At 44.2% G+C, this 18459-nt stretch overlaps 1 protein-coding gene across 1 annotated transcript in view; it reads left to right on the top strand.

Annotated features, from left to right (window-relative positions):
- LOC120052311 (recombining binding protein suppressor of hairless-like) overlaps window positions 1-14226 on the top strand; it is a 32636-nt gene extending 18410 nt beyond the window's left edge. The window contains exons 7-11 of the mRNA XM_038999145.1: window positions 1721-1833; window positions 6871-7011; window positions 8383-8538; window positions 8902-9005; window positions 10095-14226. Coding sequence (XP_038855073.1) covers window positions 1721-1833; window positions 6871-7011; window positions 8383-8538; window positions 8902-9005; window positions 10095-10473 — 893 coding nt within the window. The 3' untranslated portion in view covers window positions 10474-14226. The remainder of the gene's footprint in view (window positions 1-1720; window positions 1834-6870; window positions 7012-8382; window positions 8539-8901; window positions 9006-10094) is intronic.
- Window positions 14227-18459: the final 4233 nt, after the last annotated feature.

Raw genomic sequence — 18459 nt, 5'->3', positions numbered from 1 at the left:
TTCAAAAATGCTTTATGGCGAAAGCACCCTTTGCGATTATGTTAGGTCAGCTCCTAGCCACAGAAACCCATACAGCCATTTTCCAAACAAGAAGAGGTGTCAGAAATAGCATTAAAATGAATCACTTACCTTTGATGATCTTCATCTGGTGGCACTCCCAGGTCTCCATGTTAGACAATAAATGTGTGTTTTGTTCGATAATGTCCCTCTTTATGACCAAAAGCCTCCTTTTTTTATTAGCGCGTTTTGTCCAGTAATCCGAATGCCAGTAATCCGAAGGCGCGTGCACTAATTCCAGACAAAAAGTAAAAAAAAAAAGTACAATAAAAGTACGTAGAAACATGCCAAACGATGTTTAAAATCAATCCTCTGGTTGTTTTTGTCATAAATAATCAATAATATTTCAACCGGACAAAAGCTTCGTCAATAGGAAAACGAGAAACAAGAAAGGCGTTCACGATCAGACGCATAGCTGATTAATGGAAATTTCCACTGACCACTGATTTGAAAGTGTGCTATATCTCCCTCATTCTTCAGAGTAAAAGCCTGAAACAATGCCTAAAGACTGGTCACGTGTTGAGGAAGCCACAGAGCTCGTGAACTGGGTCCTAAGTCTTTGTATGGTGGATAGGCTTACAATGGAAAAACAGCCTTTCAAAATAATAGTACTTCCTGGTTGGATTTTCCTCAGGTTTTCGCCTGCCATATCAGTTATGTTATACTCACAGACATTATTTTAACCGTTTTGGAGACTTTAGAGTGTTTTCTATCCAATTTACCAATTACATGCATATCCTAGCTTCTGGGCCTGAGTAGCAGGCAGTTTAATTTGGACACGCTTTTCATCCAAAATTCCAAATGCTGCCCCCTACCCTAGTGAAGTTAAATGTATTTCCTACAGTAATAACTCTCTGAAGCATCATATGGTAACTCAGTAATTAAATGTATTTCCTACAGTAATAACTCTCTGATGCATCATATGGTAACTCAGTTATTAAATGTGTTTCCTACACTAATAACTCTCTGATGCATCATATGGTAACTCAGTTAAATGTATTTCCTACAGTAATAACTCTCTGAAGCATCATATGGTAACTCAGTTATTAAATGTATTTCCTACAGTAATAACTAACTCTGAAGCATCATATGGTAACTCAGTTATTAAATGTGTTTCCTACAGTAATAACTCTCTGAAGCATCATATGGTAACTCAGTTATTAAATGTGTTTCCTACAGTAATAACTAACTCTGAAGCATCATATGGTAACTCAGTTATTAAATGTGTTTCCTACAGTAATAACTCTCTGATGCATCATATGGTAACTCAGTTATTAAATGTATTTCCTACAGTAATAACTAACTCTGAAGCATCATATGGTAACTCAGTTATTAAATGTGTTTCCTACAGTAATAACTCTCTGAAGCATCATATGGTAACTCAGTTATTAAATGTATTTCCTACAGTAATAACTAACTCTGAAGCATCATATGGTAACTCAGTTATTAAATGTGTTTCCTACAGTAATAACTCTCTGAAGCATCATATGGTAACTCAGTTATTAAATGTGTTTCCTACAGTAATAACTAACTCTGAAGCATCATATGGTAACTCAGTTATTAAATGTGTTTCCTACAGTAATAACTCTCTGATGCATCATATGGTAACTCAGTTATTAAATATGTTTCCTACAGTAATAACTAATATGACTCTCTCCTGTAGTGGAGGAGGAAGAGCCAGAAGGGGAGGAGTTTGCAGTGAGGGATGGATACATCCACTACGGTCAGACTGTCAAACTGGTCTGTTCTGTCACTGGTATGGCACTGCCTAGACTGGTACGTACCAACGTATCTCACCTCTCTACCTACAGGTCTCTGTCTCCTGTTCCTACATATTCACCTCTCTACCTACAGGTCTGTCTGTCTCCTGTTCCTACATATTCACCTCTCTACCTACAGGTATGTCTCCTGTTCCTACATATTCACCTCTCTATCTACAGGTCTGTCTCCTGTTCCTACATATTCACCTCTCTACCTACAGGTCTGTCTGTCTCCTGTTCCTACATATTCACCTCTCTACCTACAGGTCTGTCTGTCTCCTGTTCCTACATATTCACCTCTCTACCTACAGGTCTGTCTGTCTCCTGTTCCTACATATTCACATCTCTACCTACAGGTCTGTCTCCTGTTCCTACATATTCACCTCTCTACCTACAGGTCTGTCTCCTGTTCCTACATATTCACCTCTCTACCTACAGGTCTGTCTGTCTCCTGTTCCTACATATTCACCTCTCTCTACCTACAGGTCTGTCTGTCTCCTGTTCCTACATATTCACCTCTCTCTACCTACAGGTCTGTCTGTCTCCTGTTCCTACATATTCACCTCTCTCTACCTACAGGTCTGTCTGTCTCCTGTTCCTACATATTCACCTCTCTACCTACAGGTCTGTCTCCTGTTCCTACATATTCACATCTCTACCTACAGGTCTGTCTCCTGTTCCTACATATTCACATCTCTACCTACAGGTCTGTCTCCTGTTCCTACATATTCACCTCTCTACCTACAGGTCTGTCTGTCTCCTGTTCCTACATATTCACCTCTCTACCTACAGGTCTGTCTCCTGTTCCTACATATTCACCTCTCTCTACCTACAGGTCTGTCTGTCTCCTGTTCCTACATATTCACCTCTCTACCTACAGGTCTGTCTCCTGTTCCTACATATTCACCTCTCTACCTACAGGTCTGTCTCCTGTTCCTACATATTCACCTCTCTACCTACAGGTCTGTCTCCTGTTCCTACATATTCACCTCTCTACCTACAGGTCTGTCTCCTGTTCCTACATATTCACCTCTCTACCTACAGGTCTGTCTCCTGTTCCTACATATTCACCTCTCTACCTACAGGTCTGTCGCCTGTTCCTACATATTCACCTCTCTACCTACAGGTCTGTCTGTCGCCTGTTCCTACATATTCACCTCTCTACCTACAGGTCTGTCTGTCTCCTGTTCCTACATATTCACCTCTCTACCTACAGGTCTGTCTGTCTCCTGTTCCTACATATTCACATCTCTACCTACAGGTCTGTCTCCTGTTCCTACATATTCACCTCTCTACCTACAGGTCTGTCTGTCTCCTGTTCCTACATATTCACCTCTCTACCTACAGGTCTGTCTCCTGTTCCTACATATTCACCTCTCTACCTACAGGTCTGTCTCCTGTTCCTACATATTCACCTCTCTACCTACAGGTCTGTCTCCTGTTCCTACATATTCACCTCTCTACCTACAGGTCTGTCTCCTGTTCCTACATATTCACCTCTCTACCTACAGGTCTGTCTCCTGTTCCTACATATTCACATCTCTACCTACAGGTCTGTCTGTCTCCTGTTCCTACATATTCACATCTCTACCTACAGGTCTGTCTGTCTCCTGTTCCTACATATTCACATCTCTACCTACAGGTCTGTCTCCTGTTCCTACGTATTCACCTCTCTACCTACAGGTCTGTCTCCTGTTCCTACATATTCACATCTCTACCTACAGGTCTGTCTGTCTCCTGTTCCTACATATTCACATCTCTACCTACAGGTCTGTCTGTCTCCTGTTCCTACATATTCACCTCTCTACCTACAGGTCTGTCTGTCTCCTGTTCCTACATATTCACATCTCTACCTACAGGTCTGTCTCCTGTTCCTATATATTCACCTCTCTACCTACAGGTCTGTCTCCTGTTCCTACATATTCACATCTCTACCTACAGGTCTGTCTGTCTCCTGTTCCTACATATTCACATCTCTACCTACAGGTCTGTCTGTCTCCTGTTCCTACATATTCACATCTCTACCTACAGGTCTGTCTGTCTCCTGTTCCTACATATTCACATCTCTACCTACAGGTCTGTCTGTCTCCTGTTCCTACATATTCACCTCTCTCTACCTACAGGTCTGTCTGTCTCCTGTTCCTACATATTCACCTCTCTCTACCTACAGGTCTGTCTGTCGCCTGTTCCTACATATTCACCTCTCTACCTACAGGTCTGTCTGTCGCCTGTTCCTACATATTCACCTCTCTACCTACAGGTCTGTCTGTCTCCTGTTCCTACATATTCACCTCTCTCTACCTACAGGTCTGTCTGTCTCCTGTTCCTACATATTCACCTCTCTCTACCTACAGGTCTGTCTGTCTCCTGTTCCTACATATTCACCTCTCTCTACCTACAGGTCTGTCTGTCTCCTGTTCCTACATATTCACCTCTCTACCTACAGGTCTGTCTGTCTCCTGTTCCTACATATTCACCTCTCTCTACCTACAGGTCTGTCTGTCGCCTGTTCCTACATATTCACCTCTCTACCTACAGGTCTGTCTGTCTCCTGTTCCTACATATTCACCTCTCTACCTACAGGTCTGTCTGTCTCCTGTTCCTACATATTCACCTCTCTACCTACAGGTCTGTCTGTCGCCTGTTCCTACATATTCACCTCTCTACCTACAGGTCTGTCTGTCTCCTGTTCCTACATATTCACCTCTCTACCTACAGGTCTGTCTGTCTCCTGTTCCTACATATTCACCTCTCTACCTACAGGTCTGTCTCCTGTTCCTACATATTCACCTCTCTACCTACAGGTCTGTCTGTCGCCTGTTCCTACATATTCACCTCTCTACCTACAGGTCTGTCTGTCTCCTGTTCCTACATATTCACCTCTCTACCTACAGGTCTGTCTCCTGTTCCTACATATTCACCTCTCTACCTACAGGTCTGTCTGTCTCCTGTTCCTACATATTCACCTCTCTACCTACAGGTCTGTCTGTCTCCTGTTCCTACATATTCACCTCTCTACCTACAGGTCTGTCTCCTGTTCCTACATATTCACCTCTCTACCTACAGGTCTGTCTGTCTCCTGTTCCTACATATTCACCTCTCTACCTACAGGTCTGTCTGTCTCCTGTTCCTACATATTCACATCTCTACCTACAGGTCTGTCTCCTGTTCCTACATATTCACCTCTCTACCTACAGGTCTGTCTGTCGCCTGTTCCTACATATTCACCTCTCTACCTACAGGTCTGTCTGTCTCCTGTTCCTACATATTCACCTCTCTCTACCTACAGGTCTGTCTCCTGTTCCTACATATTCACCTCTACCTACAGGTCTGTCTCCTGTTCCTACATATTCACCTCTCTCTACCTACAGGTCTGTCTGTCTCCTGTTCCTACATATTCACCTCTCTATCTACAGGTCTGTCTGTCTCCTGTTCCTACATATTCACCTCTCTACCTACAGGTCTGTCTGTCTCCTGTTCCTACATATTCACCTCTCTACCTACAGGTCTGTCTGTCTCCTGTTCCTACATATTCACATCTCTACCTACAGGTCTGTCTGTCTCCTGTTCCTACATATTCACCTCTCTACCTACAGGTCTGTCTCCTGTTCCTACATATTCACATCTCTACCTACAGGTCTGTCTCCTGTTCCTACATATTCACATCTCTACCTACAGGTCTGTCTGTCTCCTGTTCCTACATATTCACCTCTCTCTACCTACAGGTCTGTCTCCTGTTCCTACATATTCACCTCTCTACCTACAGGTCTGTCTGTCTCCTGTTCCTACATATTCACCTCTCTACCTACAGGTCTGTCTGTCTCCTGTTCCTACATATTCACCTCTCTACCTACAGGTCTGTCTCCTGTTCCTACATATTCACCTCTCTACCTACAGGTCTGTCTGTCTCCTGTTCCTACATATTCACCTCTCTACCTACAGGTCTGTCTGTCTCCTGTTCCTACATATTCACCTCTCTACCTACAGGTCTGTCTGTCTCCTGTTCCTACATATTCACCTCTCTACCTACAGGTCTGTCTGTCTCCTGTTCCTACATATTCACCTCTCTACCTACAGGTCTGTCTGTCTCCTGTTCCTACATATTCACATCTCTCTACCTACAGGTCTGTCTGTCTCCTGTTCCTACATATTCACATCTCTCTACCTACAGGTCTGTCTGTCTCCTGTTCCTACATATTCACCTCTCTACCTACAGGTCTGTCTCCTGTTCCTACATATTCACCTCTCTACCTACAGGTCTGTCTCCTGTTCCTACATATTCACCTCTCTACCTACAGGTCTGTCTCCTGTTCCTACATATTCACCTCTCTACCTACAGGTCTGTCTCCTGTTCCTACATATTCACCTCTCTACCTACAGGTCTGTCTCCTGTTCCTACATATTCACCTCTCTACCTACAGGTCTGTCTCCTGTTCCTACATATTCACCTCTCTACCTACAGGTCTGTCTCCTGTTCCTACATATTCACCTCTCTACCTACAGGTCTGTCTGTCTCCTGTTCCTACATATTCATCTCTCTACCTACAGGTCTGTCTCCTGTTCCTACATATTCATCTCTCTACCTACAGGTCTGTCTGTCTCCTGTTCCTACATATTCACCTCTCTACCTACAGGTCTGTCTGTCTCCTGTTCCTACATATTCACCTCTCTACCTACAGGTCTGTCTGTCTCCTGTTCCTACATATTCACCTCTCTACCTACAGGTCTGTCTCCTGTTCCTACATATTCACCTCTACCTACAGGTCTGTCTCCTGTTCCTACATATTCACCTCTCTACCTACAGGTCTGTCTCCTGTTCCTACATATTCACATCTCTACCTACAGGTCTGTCTCCTGTTCCTACATATTCACCTCTCTATCTACAGGTCTGTCTGTCTCCTGTTCCTACATATTCACCTCTCTACCTACAGGTCTGTCTGTCTCCTGTTCCTACATATTCACCTCTCTATCTACAGGTCTGTCTCCTGTTCCTACATATTCCCAGGTGATGTATGATAGATAAGCAGGGTGTGTCTCTCACCTCCTCCCCCAGGTGATCCGTAAGGTGGACAAGCAGACAGCGTTGATGGATGCAGACGACCCCGTGTCTCAGCTCCATAAGTGTTCCTTCTACCTGAAAGACACCGAGAGAATGTACCTCTGTCTCTCCCAGGAGAGAATCATTCAGTTCCAGGTGCGCACACGCGCACACACACACACACACACACACACACACACACACACACACACACACACACACACACACACACACACACACACACACAGAGAGACTTTCTTATTGGACCACTAGTTCATCTAGTCCCGCCCTGTTTAATGAGGGTTTCTTATTGGACCACTAGTTCATCTAGTCCCGCCCTGTTTAATGAGGGTTTCTTATTGGACCACTAGTTCATCTAGTCCCTCCCTGTTTTAATGAGGGTTTCTTATTGGACCACTAGTTCATCTAGTCCCTCCCTGTTTTAATGAGGGTTTCTTATTGGACCACTAGTTCATCTAGTCCCTCCCTGTTTAAATGAGGGTTTCTTATTGGACCACTAGTTCATCTAGTCCCGCCCTGTTTAATGAGGGTTTCTTATTGGACCTCTAGTTCATCTAGTCCCTCCCTGTTTTAATGAGGGTTTCTTATTGGACCACTAGTTAATCTAGTCCCTCCCTGTTTTAATGAGAGTTTCTTATTGGACCGCTAGTTCATCTAGTCCCTCCCTGTTTAATGAGTTTCTTATTGGACCACTAGTTCATCTAGTCCCTCCCTGTTTTAATGAGATTTTCTTATTGGACCACTGGTTTCGGTCGTTGTCTTCTGGTTGTTTTCTAGTTAATTCCACGCTGCTCAGATGGAATCGTTATTTGCATCTCATTTGCATACACCATGCCCCCCAAAAGACCAGTAAGGAGATGATAAATGACAGATTTGCATATCTGCTTCCCCAGGCCACGCTCTTGCCCAAAGAGACCAGTAAGGAGATGATAAACGACAGATTTGCATATCTCCTCCCCCAGGCCACGCTCTTGCCCTAAGAGACCAGGTCTGCGTTCGGTACGTTATGGAACGTTCAATTGAACGGAAGCGGTGCTGTACTGAACGACCAGTTTTTTTTTTTTTTTAAATGGGGAGTGGTTGTGGGTTGGGGAATGCTGTCAGCGTGGTCACTACCCTTTAAATACGCCACTAATTTCTTCAAGCAACACCTGGCCACACCCACCGAGCAGGAGCGAAGTCTGTTCAAGGACTTTTTGGGGAAATGTGTCATTCAGTACAAACTGTTCCGCAACTTAGCCCACGTTAACTAACTCAACGCACCTCAGTAAGGAGATAATTAACAACTAATTAGCATATCTCCTCCCCAGGCCACACCCTGCCCCCAAAAGACCAGTACAGAGGTAAATGACTAATTAGCATATCTCCTCCCCAGGCCACGCCCTGCCCCAATGAGCCCAGTACAGAGGTAAATGACTAATTAGCATATCTCCTCCCCAGGCCACGCCCTGCCCCAATGAGCCCAGTACAGAGGTAAATGACTAATTAGCATATCTCCTCCCCCAGGCCACGCCCTGCCCCAAAGAGCCCAGTAAGGAGATGATAAATGATGGAGCGTCCTGGACCATCATCAGTACCGACAAGGCAGAGTACACCTTCTACCAGGGGATGGGTCCTGTACCCTGTCCTGTTACACCGGTTCCTGTGGTGGAGAGTCTGCAGGTACACACACACCTAAACACACATTAACATATACCTAAATACCCACCTAAATACACATTAACATATACCTAAATACACACCTAAATACACATTAACATATACCTAAATACACACCTACACACACCTAAATACACATTAACATATACCTAAATACACACCTAAATACACATTAACATATACCTAAATACACACCTACACACACCTAAATACACATTAACATATACCTTAACACACACAAACCAGTATATTCTCTACTGAGAGACACTCTTTCATGACCGGAGAAAGTGACACACTGGATGCTCTCACCACATATCTAGATACACACACACACACACACACACTAACCCTCTGTTGTCTCTCTAGTTGAATGGTGGAGGTGATGTGGCCATGTTGGAGCTGACAGGACAGAACTTCGCTCCAGATCTCAGAGTCTGGTTTGGAGATATAGAGGCTGACACTATGTACAGGTAAGCTGTGTGTGAGTGAGAGAGATATGGCTGGCATGGTAACTGTATAATTGTGTAATTGACGATTATGGATGAAGAATGTCATGAAAATACAATTATTAAAACGGTTACTTTATTTTTGTATGAACTCAAGTTAAGAGGACAGACTTCACCCAAAAGCAGTAAATTTAAAAATAAGGAACAACCACAGCCACAACTGATATCCGGAGAGGCCAGAGGAGGCTAACTGTTACGAATCCCTTTGGCCCGACAATCTAGGGGGGATGGTAATGGGACCCGTAACACAACTCATGCAAATTATTATAGTGACAACGTAACAGTGAGAACAAAAATAACCACAGACAACTAAATTACTACCGTCAAACACTCAAGGTTTATTTAAAAACACACGGTAATGGGGGGAGCAGGAAAAGGGGCTGAGCGGGACCCAAGGAATGAAAGAATAATAATTCAAAGACACCCCTAAGCTAGACTAGCCTACTTCACAAACAGCTAACTAACTAACCAAAAATACAGGGGGTGGTCCGCCCAGTTCTAACTAGTGTTTTTAACAATATTTAACTACGGGTAGTGTAGCCCAAGGGCGACTTGTCTGGTTACCCCCTTTTCCCACCATCAAACAAACACTCAAACACCATAACCAAAACAATACTCACAGGTGGGGACAAAGTGACATGTAGCTGCAAAACACACAAGCGATCTACAGACAGAAGGCATGTTACAAAGAGATTGAGCTGAGCTGGGGAGACAACAACTGACAGGGGTTTTAAACCAAGGGAAAGGGACTGTGATTGGGTAAGGGAAAAGGAGCAGGTGTCTTCCGATTAGCGACTGATTGATGACTGATTGGGGAATGATTATTGTCACCTGTGAGTAGGGGAGAAGGAGAGAAAAGAAATATACACAGGATACACACAGACCACTTGTATCCGTAACACTAACCTAACCCGTTTTAAATTGTTGTTAAGTTAACGGCTGCCTGAAGACGGCTGACATGCGGTCGAGTCCGTTTCCGTGGTAACACGGACTCTACAACGTGGTGGATCTCGTGTTGAGTCTGTCTTCGTCTAAACCCCCTTTCTGTGCCAGGTGTGGAGAGAGCGTGCTCTGCGTGGTGCCTGACATCTCTGCCTTCAGAGAGGGGTGGCGCTGGGTCCGTCAGCCCGTCCAGGTCCCCGTCACCTTGGTCCGCAACGACGGAGTCATCTACTCCACCGCCCTCACCTTCACCTATACCCCGGAACCAGGCCCTCGTCTTCACTGCAGCGCTGCCGGGGCCATCCTCCAGACCCACAGTCACAGTATCTCCTCTTTGTCCTCACCTTCCTCTTCCTCAGGGAGTCTGGGGATGGGAGGTTCAGGGGGGTTGGTGGAAGGACAGGCGGACTACGGGATTGGCCAAGGGGGAGGGTCAACCAATAGCGTTGGGTTGTCGTCGGGTTCGTCGGTGATGTCAGTTTCGTCATAGCAGCAGGGAAGTGTGTGTGTGTGGGGGGGGGGGGGGGGGGGTGAGAGGCTCATGGACCTGCTTTGGAACCACACACGCTCGCTCAAGGACTCTTTGGAAAGAGAGCGATTGAGGAGGGGAAGGGGAGAAGAGAGATGAGGTTCTGATGAAAGACAGACCTGGATGGAGGGGAACCCCCCTCTCTGGTGCCCCCGTGTGGTCGTTTGTGGACATGACACTGCAGCCTGGGTCATTCAGTCTGGGAGACGTTTCACCTCAAGGATGACAATAACCAGGAGCCCTTTTTAATACATTTGTTGGAGAACAGCTTCTTTTTTTTTTATTAACACTCTTTCTACAAAGTTTAGATTATTTTTTGACCACAACAAAGGTCTTGGTAATGATGGAAGTATCACTCGTGTGCTGAGAAACTTCATTATTGTTTATGGGGAAACGTTTATTATAGTTACAATTTTTACGGACCAAGGAATAATATTATTATTATAGTATTTTATTCTTTATGATATTTTATAAGCTTTAGCCGAGGTACATTTTCAAATGTTTTTTCTATATTATAACACTTTTTGTTACCAAATAGTTTATTTTTTATTTGAGAGTGATAACTCTGAGGAGATTGAGTTACGTGATTCAGGCTGCGTCTCAATCGTCTAAACTGGATTCCTCCCTTATTAGTGTGAAAGAGTGAAGCAACCTCTGGGTGCTTGTGCAAGTCTTAAAGCCTAGAAAAGGTCAGGGTTGTAAGTTATCTGAATAGGGCGAGAGTTGAACAAGTGAAAGCAAACTCGCAGTAGGTTATCTCTATCTACCCCATCTCTTTTCACCTTCTCTGTCCTGTCCAGATTACGGAGAGGAAATTAGGCTCGGGGTAAAGGGAGGAGGGAAGCCATTTTTAGACGGTTGATGCACCCCATAATCTCAGCCAGTTTCTACAGCAACCTTATCTTCCTGGCCAATCGCCTTAAATCGATCAGTCTCTCACCAGACCTTTTAGAAGAAAATAAAAAAGATGTACTTTTTTTATTTTCCTTTCTATGTTGTGTGTGTGTATAAGGTTGTCGTTTTCTGAAACTGTCCTAAAAGAGTGTTTGGTCGACACTCGTTAAAGCCAAGGCCTGGGAATGTCAAATCATGTCATTGGTCTGTCTCAAATGACACCCGGTTTCCTAAATAGTGCACTACTTTTGACCAGGGCCCCCTATGGGGGGATCCTAAATAGTGCACTACTTTTGACCAGGGCCCTCCTATGGGGGGATCCTAAATAGTGCACTACTTTTGACCAGGGCCCTCCTATGGGGGGATCCTAAATAGTGCACTACTTTTGACCAGGGCCCTCCTATGGGGGGATCCTAAATAGGGATTGGAGTGCCATTTGGGATGCAGGAGTTGTTTTTTACACTACCGTTCGGGCTCAGTCCCAAATCGGCTCCTAGCACCTTGCCACCAGTAGACGTTTGTGTAAATCTGAGAGGATTGGACAAGAATTAACAATATGTTAATCACCCTTCTAGACTTGGGATAATTCATGCCATTTTGATTACTTAGCGCATACTATCTAGGGGTCATTTGCTTACCTAGTGCACAATATCTAGGGGTCATTTGCTTACCTAGTACACACTATCTAGGTGCTAGGGATTGGTTTGGGACTGGGCCAGAAGTCTTTTTTTTTTAAACAAAGAGCTTTAAAAAATGCCACTACTGCCTTTTAGCTTGTAACACTTCCAACCAGCTCCCCTTCTTATCTAATGAAGCCGTAGCATCAAACACAAATCATATGCGTCGCTAAGCTAATAGCCCACTACACTGTACATTTAATTAGCTAAAGCTTCATTGGAATTCAATTGGCTAAGCTAATGGCTAATGCTACAATGTAATTATATGAGTGAAGCTAAGCTGAAGCTAATGCTACTATGTAGTTTTATTAGTGAAGCTAAGCTACAATGTAATTCTAGTAGTGAAGCTAATGCTAATATGTAATTAATGTCACTTGGCTACAGCTAAACTGAATTGAAAATCACGTTGCCTTTAAAAACCACTCCTTAGCAAGAGACTGTTTTCTGTCTCACCACTGTGTCTTCTCACAAAGTAGCCTTTTTGTAGCTAAAGTGTTTCACACGTCACGTTTTAGGTCAGATAGCTAGCCTACCAGTTGGGTGTTTTTTTTAAATTTTGTTCATCATGAGGGAATAATTTTCTATGTTCAGCACACAACTACAATGTTTCCCACTGTAGAAAACGTTTATTGAAATGATCGCCAAAATGTGTGTCCCAATATCTTGGGGTCTGGTCGGTGGACCTGTCACCTGTTGCTACCTGTCAGTCATTGGTGCTGTACTACATTGAAAGGGATGGTTGCTCTGTTACAACACATACTGTAAAGTAACCGGGTCTAACTGATTGATTTTGTTTGAGTTGTAACAGTTTATTTTTTATTTTTACCGATATTCGTCTTGTATCAATTCTCATAGTGCTATTGTTTTTTTTAGTGTTATTCATTGATAAAAACCCTGTGAAAGTTATTAGTTGGCCACCGGTTCTCAAATACAGGTCACCAGTTTTTTTTGCTTTCTTGGAAGAAATTCTCTTTGTTCTGCTCTGCTTTAATTGTGGTGCCTTGCCCCTTTAACAAGTAAGAGGAACAATATGACTGTTCTCAAATCTGTGGTCCCTAATCAAACCCCCCTAACCCAGTATAAGCTACACAACTACAAACTGGCCTGGGATAATTTCTTACATGATTTTTTCCCCTCCTTCATATTGCTGGTGTCCTCCTGGGTCGTATTCACTAGGAAACTAAACGGAATCAAACTCTACAGGCAACTACCTGAACTTGTCTAAATAAGAAACGCTTGTTTTCGTTTTTCCCCCGTTGCAAAACATTCTGCGTGATTTGCACTAATGAATACGACCCTGGCCCAAAACCACCTTTTCCTCCCTTCCCTGTTACAGCTAAACCACTCGTATTGCCTTAGCTTAGCCCATGGAGTGAGCCGTCACTGGTTCTGGTGGGCCGTAGTGGGAATGCAGGATTTTGTTCCAGCTCTAACATACCTAATTGAATCTAGCCTAATCATGGTCAACAAATCAATTCAAGACCAGGAGTAGTGGATTCATTTTCAGTTGTGTTAGAGCTGGGTCGGGACAAAGAAACCTGCACACGCAACTCTTAAGACTGAGAGTTGTTTACCTCAGCCTTATCTATAGTGTAGATGAACCTAACGCAGAAATAGCACCACCCTGTGGTTCTCTGGGTGTATGACACTGATCTGCTGCCTAATTCACACTAAATGGAGGCTTAACTAGTCCAGTACAGCTCGGGGTTTGGCCCTATAGTTGTGAATCAAGTGTTTTGCTTTCCTGAGAACTGCAACGATAACCGATCCTCTGTTTAACATGCCAAATGAATCAACGTTTCCCTTGTTTTAACTTAGTGTCTGCAATCTGAACTGGGACCCTATTCCATATATAGGTCACTACCTACAGAGCCTGATCAAACGTATCACTATGTAGGGAAATAGGTTGCCAGTTCAGATAAAGACAGTGGTTTCATGCTTTTGGACCTCTTGACAGGCAGCTTTAAAAAAAAACACATATAGAAGGCTAAATTAAATGCATTGAGTTTGTTTTTTTAAACATTTTCTCTGAATAAAATGTCTGTATGCCTTCAGCTCTCTTGGTTGAGAGGGTCACTCTCTAAAAGGAAGGTCTGACAGCATTGGCAAAAGAAAAGGTCAAGAAATAAAAAGTTGGGAGTTGGCTTGTCTCTGTTTCTTTCCTGTAATAGATTTGATCCATCAATTCATCATGTTTCTCATCCACCCAGCTATGTTGACACTAGTGTTGGGGTCCATTCCTCTTCATCATGTTTCTCATCCACCCAGCTATGTAGACACTAGTGTTGGGGTCCATTCCTCTTCATCATGTTTCTCATCCACCCAGCTATGTTGACACTAGTGTTGGGGTCCATTCCTCTTCATCATGTTTCTCATCCACCCAGCTATGTTGACACTAGTGTTGGGGTCCATTCCTCTTCATCGTGTTTCTCATCCACCCAGCTATGTTGACACTAGTGTTGGGGTCCATTCCTCTTCATCATGTTTCTCATCCACCCAGCTATGTTGACACTAGTGTTGGGGTCCATTCTTCTTCATCATGTTTCTCATCCACCCAGCTATGTTGACACTAGTGTTGGGGTCCATTCCTCTTCATCATGTTTCTCATCCACCCAGCTATGTAGACACTAGTGTTGGGGTCCATTCCTCTTCATCATGTCTCTCATCCACCCAGCTATGTTGACACTAGTGTTGGGGTCCATTCCTCTTCATCATGTGTCTCATCCACCCAGCTATGTTGACACTAGTGTTGGGGTCCATTCCTCTTCATCATGTTTCTCATCCACCCAGCTATGTTGACACTAGTGTTGGGGTCCATTCCTCTTCATCATGTTTCTCATCCACCCAGCTATGTTGTCACTAGTGTTGGGGTCCATTCCTCTTCATCATGTTTCTCATCCACCCAGCTATGTTGACACTAGTGTTGGGGTCCATTCCTCTTCATCATGTTTCTCATCCACCCAGCTATGTTGACACTAGTGTTGGGGTCCATTCTTCTTCATCATGTTTCTCATCCACCCAGCTATGTTGACACTAGTGTTGGGGTCCATTCCTCTTCATCATGTTTCTCATCCACCCAGCTATGTAGACACTAGTGTTGGGGTCCATTCCTCTTCATCATGTCTCTCATCCACCCAGCTATGTTGACACTAGTGTTGGGGTCCATTCCTCTTCATCATGTGTCTCATCCACCCAGCTATGTTGACACTAGTGTTGGGGTCCATTCCTCTTCATCATGTTTCTCATCCACCCAGCTATGTTGACACTAGTGTTGGGGTCCATTCCTCTTCATCATGTTTCTCATCCACCCAGCTATGTTGTCACTAGTGTTGGGGTCCATTCCTCTTCATCATGTTTCTCATCCACCCAGCTATGTTGACACTAGTGTTGGGGTCCATTCCTCTTCATCATGTTTCTCATCCACCCAGCTATGTTGACACTAGTGTTGGGGTCCATTCCTCTTCATCATGTTTCTCATCCACCCAGCTATGTTGACACTAGTGTTGGGGTCCATTCCTCTTCATCATGTTTCTCATCCACCCAGCTATGTTGACACTAGTGTTGGGGTCCATTCCTCTTCATCATGTTTCTCATCCACCCAGCTATGTTGACACTAGTGTTGGGGTCCATTCCTCTTCATCATGTTTCTCATCCACCCAGCTATGTTGACACTAGTGTTGGGGTCCATTCCTCTTCATCATGTTTCTCATCCACCCAGCTATGTTGACACTAGTGTTGGGGTCCATTCCTCTTCATCATGTTTCTCATCCACCCAGCTATGTTGTCACTAGTGTTGGGGTCCATTCCTCTTCATCATGTTTCTCATCCACCCAGCTATGTTGACACTAGTGTTGGGGTCCATTCCTCTTCATCATGTTTCTCATCCACCCAGCTATGTTGACACTAGTGTTGGGGTCCATTCCTCTTCATCATGTTTCTCATCCACCCAGCTATGTTGACACTAGTGTTGGGGTCCATTCCTCTTCATCATGTTTCTCATCCACCCAGCTATGTTGACACTAGTGTTGGGGTCCATTCCTCTTCATCATGTTTCTCATCCACCCAGCTATGTTGACACTAGTGTTGGGGTCCATTCCTCTTCATCATGTTTCTCATCCACCCAGCTATGTTGACACTAGTGTTGGGGTCCATTCCTCTTCATCATGTTTCTCATCCACCCAGCTATGTTGACACTAGTGTTGGGGTCCATTCCTCTTCAATTCAAGGTCAGGCACCATGGCGATAAATTAAATATTTTCCATCTACTTATCGATTTTTGTAATTTGAACCATTTAATATTAGTAAATTTTTTTACTCTAACATAAAAATGTGGAAGTTGATAATTGTATATGTTCGTTAATTTATCAGTTTATTATTAGTTATTAATTTATCCTACTACCATCATCAACATTTCATGAATTGTTACCACTTAAGTGGACATGCGTCCATCATTTCAATGCTCATTGAAACACAATTCAAAAGCCGATTTCATACATCATGTTAACTGGACTATATGTAGTAAGTTACTTTGAAGAGATGGTGATTGGGTCTAGGTAAGTGTTTCGTAGTCTAAATTCAGTGTACTTGTCTTCAACTGTTCGTTAATTATAACCTACCTTTCTTTAGTGATTTACACATTGAAAGATTACAAATATATTTATCCACAATCTGCTATTAATAAATCAGGTCCTAGAGTTTCGTGTAACAATTAAATCAAACATATTTAGGTTGACTTCCAGTGTACAGACAATGGGATTTTCATGGTATGGGCTGGCATAGCGGTTAGCGTGGTATGGGCTGGCATAGCGGTTAGCGTGGTATGGGCTGGCATAGCGGTTAGCGTGGTATGGGCTGGCATAGCGGTTAGCGTGATATGGGCTGGCATAGCGGTTAGCGTGATATGGGCTGGCATAGCGGTTAGCGTGATATGGGCTGGCATAGCGGTTAGCGTGATATGGGCTGGCATAGCGGTTAGCGTGATATGGGCTGGCATAGCGGTTAGCGTGATATGGGCTGGCATAGCGGTTAGCGTGATATGGGCTGGCATAGCGGTTAGCGTGATATGGGCTGGCATAGCGGTTAGCGTGATATGGGCTGGCATAGCGGTTAGCGTGATATGGGCTGGCATAGCGGTTAGCGTGATATGGGCTGGCATAGCGGTTAAGCGTGATATGGGCTGGCATAGCGGTTAAGCGTGATATGGGCTGGCATAGCGGTTAAGCGTGATATGGGCTGGCATAGCGGTTAAGCGTGATATGGGCTGGCATAGCGGTTAAGCGTGATATGGGCTGGCATAGCGGTTAAGCGTGATATGGGCTGGCATAGCGGTTAGCGTGATATGGGCTGGCATAGCGGTTAAGCGTGATATGGGCTGGCATAGCGGTTAAGCGAGTTGGGAAAACCATCACAGCATCTGACTTTTGATTGTCGAAGATGCACCTCCCCCTGACTGCTATCGTTGACTTCAATCTGAAATTCTCTGCTTTTGTAAGTCAACTCAAAGACGCTCAAGGCCTTTTCATATACTGTACAATGGTCATGCATATGTCTGTGATGTTTACTGGGATGTCTTGACACCCTACATTATATTTTAGAATCACCCACCCTGCTTCCTGATAGTCTCAAACACACACTTTGTGACAATGTTCACACGCAGTAATGTTTCCCTCCACACTCTTCGGAGCCCGCTGATCCCAGGGATGGACAACTGTCACCTGCACATGCTCACAGGGTAAAGGTCAGCTCCAAAGCCGGCCCATTTGTATTTTTAGGCTCTGAGGGGGGTTGCCGGGACGAAAGACGACACCCTGTTTCTCTAACCAGAGAGAGAGACGTCCTCCTCCGCTTGCTCTGTTCATCAGTGGGTTTGTCTCCATGTCAGTGCGCGCACGCATTTCTAACTGCGTCAAATATCCTACTGTGTCTGATATATATGTCATCAGAGAAGGCCTTTTAACAGGTGTCCGAACACTGGTTAATCCCATCCACATGACCCCCAGGTCTGGGGAAACATGCGTAAACAGTCGGGAATTACCCTTGACGCACACGCACGCATACACAAACGGATCCAACGGACACGCAGTCAAGGGTTGACCGGAAAAATTGTGTTCCGGAGTATTTGTGCAAGCTGCTGGGACTTGGGAGGGACAACTAGCCTTAGTGTCATCTAATCTCTCTCTGTGTGTGTGACAGTTTCGCACAAGATCGTCACGACAAGAGAGAAAAAATATATATACATGGAAAACTCTGGAGAGAGTTGACATCTCTATAAAGAGGTATTGTATATGACTGCAGTATTTGACAGGATATTGAACTGTGTGATCAAAGAACTTTCAGTGCGCTTTGGAACTGGATTTAGAATTTTGGAACTGGATTT

This window comes from Salvelinus namaycush, chromosome 8, assembly GCF_016432855.1.
Source record: "Salvelinus namaycush isolate Seneca chromosome 8, SaNama_1.0, whole genome shotgun sequence".
Lineage (NCBI taxonomy): Eukaryota > Metazoa > Chordata > Actinopteri > Salmoniformes > Salmonidae > Salvelinus > Salvelinus namaycush.
Note: the sequence above shows the minus strand (reverse complement) of the source record. Positions and strands in the feature narration are given on the sequence as shown.